The sequence below is a fragment of the Parasteatoda tepidariorum genome, chromosome 1, assembly GCF_043381705.1.
Source record: "Parasteatoda tepidariorum isolate YZ-2023 chromosome 1, CAS_Ptep_4.0, whole genome shotgun sequence".
Taxonomy (NCBI): Eukaryota; Metazoa; Arthropoda; class Arachnida; order Araneae; family Theridiidae; genus Parasteatoda; species Parasteatoda tepidariorum.
In genome coordinates, this window is record NC_092204.1 from 14921541 (window position 1) to 14927540 (window position 6000).

Genomic DNA, 6000 nt, shown 5'->3' on the forward strand with positions numbered 1-6000 from the left:
AAAACTAAAAAGAAATTGTGTTTATATAGGTGGAAGGATTAGCTCTTTTTGAATTGAAGAGTACATTGAAAAGTTACATTTTCTGACTAATCACAGCACATAACTTTAAATTGATTTAATCATCTTTTCTGTATGCTGATAATCTTTTATATATATTAATATAATTGTAAACATTTGGTTTGTGTTATTTTTTGTTTCAGTTGGAATTTGCAGTTTTTGCAGTCTGATTTTAAAGGTCACTTACCCAAGCCATATTCTTCATTACCAAATGCTACAAGAATCATTCCTTCAGATATGAACGATCTCAATCTTGAAGAGCCATCAAGATATGTGAGTTTTATGTCCCCTTTCTTAGCCTTTTATCAGAAATAATTCCTACGCATCAAATGCAATGAATCCTCTCAGGAGCGGTCCCTGTCTTTTCCACAGTAAAATGGTCTTTAATGATTGGTCATTCTTAGGTGTTACTTCCATTGACTTCAAAATGTTATCTAAGATACATGATTTTTCGCAATTGATTTTAATTTTGCTCAGATGAATGATAGAACTATTTTAAATGAATAAACAATTTTGTTTTTGTTTAAGCTTGCATTTTATTTTATATCATAAAAATTAGTTTACTTTGAAAAATGAGAGTTGAGGTGTTTGAGATGCTTTGTTTTTTTCGAAAAAAAGAAACTTTTTTTTCTTCTAATTTAACTTTTAACTCTAAAACTGGATAGCATCGTCTTTAGGGTACTTGACTGTAACATGAGGTTGTCAATCTCTTTCAGCAATCGACAAAATCAGCTGTCTAAATAAGAGCCACTCACAAATATTTTGAATACATTTGAATTTGTTTATTTCTTTTGTTAATTCTCTTTATTTTGATATTTTTTCGTGTTTCCTTATTTTACCTTTTTCGTATTTGGCGTGGAGGTTTGCCCTGTCCCTTGGAGAGGATTTGCTTGTTTCTCCTACAGGTTTTCTTCAAAACAAAGCCTGTAGAAAAATTCTGTGTATTCTATGCTTTCCAAAAGTGGTCGTAAACAAAGGAAGCCGTTACATACAGGTGGTCTTTCCTAAAGGTTTCACTGTATCTGTGTTTAAATACAAAATTGTTGTGATATTTTATGAAAGGGTATGAATAATAAGAACAGGGCTTTAAAAGATGTTAAAAAAATTTTATAGTGTAGTTTGTATGAAAGTCTTAAATGCATCTACTATTTTTTAGGTGAATATAAAAGAGTGTGATTATATTGTGGACTCTGATTTTCCCCACTTTTCAAAACTGGAACCAAGATATTCTAGGGATCCCAACTGGAAAGTGTTATTTTCAGTCCCGTTTCTTGATGCTGCTAGGTTAGTATGAAATCTTGTTTTAAAATAAGTATGTGAGTAAGTACTTCAGTATGTGATCTCATGTATGTGAACAGACTGATCTCAGAAAAGGAACCAGGACGAACATCAAAAAGTTTGGCAATTTAATTTAAACTCCCAAAAAATTACGGAGGAATTAATTTGAGTTTGATGTACATAAAAAATTTTTTCATGTTAATCAGTTCGAATTCAGAAAGATGTAATCTAATATTCAATTTTGATTAACTCTTTATTTACCAAATAATAAAAAAAATAGGTAAAGCTTTTTTACGACATTAAGTACATTTTGTTTTACTCCTTAGCAAATATTTTTTTAATAATCAATATTTTCTAATTTTGCTCATAAAATTTTGTAATTAGTTTTAAGTCCCATCAGGATTTAGTATGTAACTGAAGATAATTTGAGAGCAGAAATTATACCGTAATAACAAAAAGAGTAATATGTTTTTTTTTTAAGTTTCGATTAGAAATATTAAAATGTAAACCACTTTTATTATAAATTATTAAAATTTTTAATTATTATCCAAAATTCCAATAATTTTGTGTGCTTGCAATTATTTATGTATATTTCATATTCAAGTGTGCCAAGATCTCATGTAATTTCAGCCCGTACAATTTTAATTTCCTCAACAGTAAAGTTCAGCTGTTAAGCATCATCATCTTTTTTACATATCGGTATTAAAATAATAAAAAAGTAAATAAAAATAAAATATTGAGTTTACATTAAAAAAAAATACTACTATAACTTAGAGAAGAATCATGCCTAAATATTCTAATGAATGTTGCAAAGCCACTTAAAATAATTCTACACTATTCTCAATACAATTTATAAAATATTGATTGTATGAATATAAAACCTATCAGGATTTTATATGTATGAATATAAAATCCTGATAGGTTTTATATTCATACAATCATCAATATCAGGATTTATATTTATACAATCATTCATCAATATCAGGAGCAACACATTCTGAAATTTTAATTCAAGTTAAGCGTTTAATGCTTTGTTTTTTCATAACTAGTTAAAAATGTTAATGAATCAATGAAAAAATATGTAAGACTTGCTTCTGAAATTGATTGAGATTGAGAATTGGAGAACAAATGATCACAAGCGAGAGAATGATCACAAAATAGTGTCCTCAAATGAAATATTAACTATGAAATACTTCCTTTGGCGATGTTAAACTTCAAATTATCGTATCAATCAATTAGTAATAATAAACAAAAAGTCATATTTCAGAGACAGATAAGTCCTGAAGGTCGTTTTTGTACGATCCTGTTGGTGCATAAAAAAATTAAAGTTTAAAAGTCAGTAAATTAATATCCGTTAAAGTATATTTTTATTCAAATTGAATTTATATTTATTATATCTATGTGGCTGGGTGGAGCAGTTGGTTTGTCATCGGCCTTCTGAGCCCAAGTCTGCGGGTTCGATCCCCGGACCAGACACTGGATTTTCGGGATGCAGAAAATCCTCAGCGGCCATGTCGTATGATTATGCGGCATGTAAAAGATCCCTGGAGTGCCTTATTGGCTCTTGGCATTTCCGGCAAAATTAAATTCCTAGTGCACTTTAGCATCCAAATAGAGTCTCGGTGCTGCCATCTAGTGTGGCAGAAACTTGACGTCCAAATTAACATGACCAACAGTATCTCACCAATTGTGGTGGTCCTGAAAGAGTGGATACCACCTCTGGAGAACGCACTAGGTCTGCTCATTGGCAAGACCAATTGTGCAGCTCATTGGAAATAAAAAAAATAAATTATTATATCTATAAAATTATATACTAATTTTTATCAATTTTAAAAACAAACAATTTTAACAAAAAGTTGATATAACATTTATTAGAAAATATTGCTCTACTGGAATAAAATTTTTTTGTCCACCATATTAGGAAAGTAGTATTTCACTATAGACATTTATGTTAGCTGACAACAAATGTTCCCCTCAGTGATTAAATATTACTCTTATAGTTACCTTTATTTTTTTTCATAAATTATAGCATCATAAAATAAAACTTCTGTTTTGTTCATTATAAACCACTTTACTACTATATTTACCTGAATATTTGCATCTAATATGTTTGTTTAGTTTTATTCTTTCAATTAATTATAAATGTTCCCCACAGTGACTAAAAATCAGTCTTACAATTACCTTCGATCTTTCATAAATAGTAGCAGCATAAAATAATAGGTGTGTGTTATCCATTCTATCACTTTACAACTATCTGCCTAAATATTATGATGTAATATTTGTTTAATTTATTCTAGTTTTTTTTTCTTTGATTTATTTTATGTGTTCGAGAGTATGAGAATTTTAGAAGCACTCTGTATATTTAGAAAGCAATAATGTTGATAAATTTATTTGTGTTGTATTTAATGCTATTCATAATTCCTTTCAGATCTCATCAGTTCTTTAGAGCTTTTTATGTCCCTTATTTAAGTGAACTTTACTGCACATACGTTGATTATAACTTACTTCAAAGAGTGAACATTAAAGATCGAATAGTTAGGAAAAAGAAATGGCACTAACATGATGTCATCTATCATATGAGATGTTTATAAGTACAAATGGAAGAGTTGTGTTACGTGTTACTTAAATGTTTCATTCTGTGTTATGTGATATATGAATGCTGTGTAATTCTGGAATTCCTGTCGAATTTTTTTAAAGAACTTTCGATTTCTTAAAAACAATTTATTTCATCAAAACTTGTTCAGAACAAATAGATTCATGATTTGGAGCTCAGAGTATGTTATCAAATTAAAAATGGAAGCAAAAAAAGTATAATTATAATAATAGTATTGTAAGATTAATTTTTCCACAGAAAGTATTGAAAGCCTTCTATAATATGAAAAAAAGCTTGTGCGCCTCTAAATTAAATGGGTTGCGCATTTTTTTCTGAATTGTAAATTCTGTTTTATATCCAGAGTTCACATTTCTTTGGTTTTGATTTTTAGGTGTATTAAATTGTTTTCCTTTCTTTCTTCTTTTAATCTATCTAAAGTGTTTCTTTAGCGAAACTTCCAAATTTTAATTCTGTTCACCTTTAAAAACAATATTCTAAGTGTAAAAAAAAGCCCGCTTTTGGTGTAAAGTTTATATAAATATTAAGTTTATTAATTATTTTTAACTACATTTATGCTATATATTTTTTTACATAAAATTTCATTAACCTTATTATACTCCATTGAGCAACCAATTTGCAACAAATCTAAAAGAAAATTGTTAGGAAAATATAATTTACAAGATTTTCAGAAATAATGTATCTATATAAACTTTTCAAACATTTATTATAACTTACATTATAAACTTTTGAATCAACTATGCTATAGTTGTACTTAAACTACATAAATTATTATTTTTAAAATTTTTTAACTTGACTAAAATTTTGTTTGCCTGGTTTTGTTTTCTTAATTAGCTAATACTATTAAATTTTTTCTGCTCAATTCATAAACTATGCTATTATAAACTCTATTTAATCCAAATTGTATTTGGCTGGTTCTATTTTTTCTATTACTTAAGCATAAGTTTTCTGTTACTAAATTAAGTTATTTTGTGAAAATCTATGTATGGTATATATATTGCTCATGATAAAATAAACAAACATATACCTACCTACATAATTGATGTGGGTACTTTGAATATATTTCTTTTATGAATCAATCCAACTTGTATTAATAGTTGTATTCGCTTGATATGCTTAGAATTCTTTTAAATTAAGTTTTTAATCTATGAATATTTGATGATATTGTTTAAAAATTTATAAATGGCTTTATATTTATTCATGATATTTCGCACTATTTCTGTTGTAAAACTTATTTTTTCCATACACTTTTCCTAAAGATTGAAAGAATTTGTTTCAAACAATATTTGTTAAAAAGAAAAAATCTTTTGTGAATGTGTTAAAAAAATTACTTAGTTATGCAAGATGTATGCTTTGTCATAGCTATATTTGCAAATTAAATTTTAGCTTTTTTTTCAGTGGGCATTGAAAAAAATACATTTAAAAACCCTATAATGAAAAATACATTTTTTAAGTGTAGTTTATTTTTACTGAAGCTATTTGTAGTAATTTTTAATCAGTTTTTTTCTGAATTAACTCTTTTAAAACTTTGCATTCCAGAAATATAATAAAAGATTTTGACTTGCATTTATAAATTCTTGTGCCAAACATTTATCATCTTTTTTAAATAATGTCGACTCGTCGTATTTTTTATTTTATTGAAATCAACAGCTAACAATGTCCGATTTTTAAAAAAAAATTTACTGCATTAAATTTAAATTAATTACTACTGTGGGAGAAACTTTTCATGGCAAATCTGTTTCACCTTTATTAGTATTTTATTGAAATTAAAACTTTTTTTATTGAAATCAAAAGCTCACCATGTCCAATTTTTAAAAAAAATTTACTTATTGAAATCAAAAGCTCACAATGTCTGATTTTTTTTAAAAAAATTTACTACATTAAATTTAAATTAATCACTACTGTGGGAGAAATTTTTCATGGCAAATCTGTTTCACCTTTATTGGTATTTTAAAGTACAGTAGAGCGCCTGTTATATGAAAGCCAATTTATTAGAGCCGTGGTGATTCAGGAGATAGAGTGCCAAATACAGTGTCCCAGACTTGAATCTGAAG

The 6000-nt window shown here is 27.3% G+C and overlaps 1 protein-coding gene across 4 annotated transcripts in view; it reads left to right on the top strand.

The window, feature by feature from the left end:
• LOC107446992 (alpha-1,2-mannosyltransferase Alg9) overlaps positions 1 to 5512 on the top strand; it is a 32053-nt gene extending 26541 nt beyond the window's left edge. For 3 of the 4 annotated variants that reach the window (XM_043045436.2, XM_043045435.2, XM_043045434.2), the window contains 3 exons: positions 201 to 330; positions 1214 to 1341; positions 3764 to 4143. In XM_043045436.2, the coding sequence (XP_042901370.1) occupies positions 201 to 330; positions 1214 to 1341; positions 3764 to 3893 (388 nt within the window). In that variant the 3' untranslated portion in view covers positions 3894 to 4143. Of the gene's footprint in view, positions 1 to 200; positions 331 to 1213; positions 1342 to 3763 lie in introns of all 4 variants that reach the window. The other variant, XM_043045432.2, reaches the window with a different exon arrangement.
• Positions 5513 to 6000: the final 488 nt, after the last annotated feature.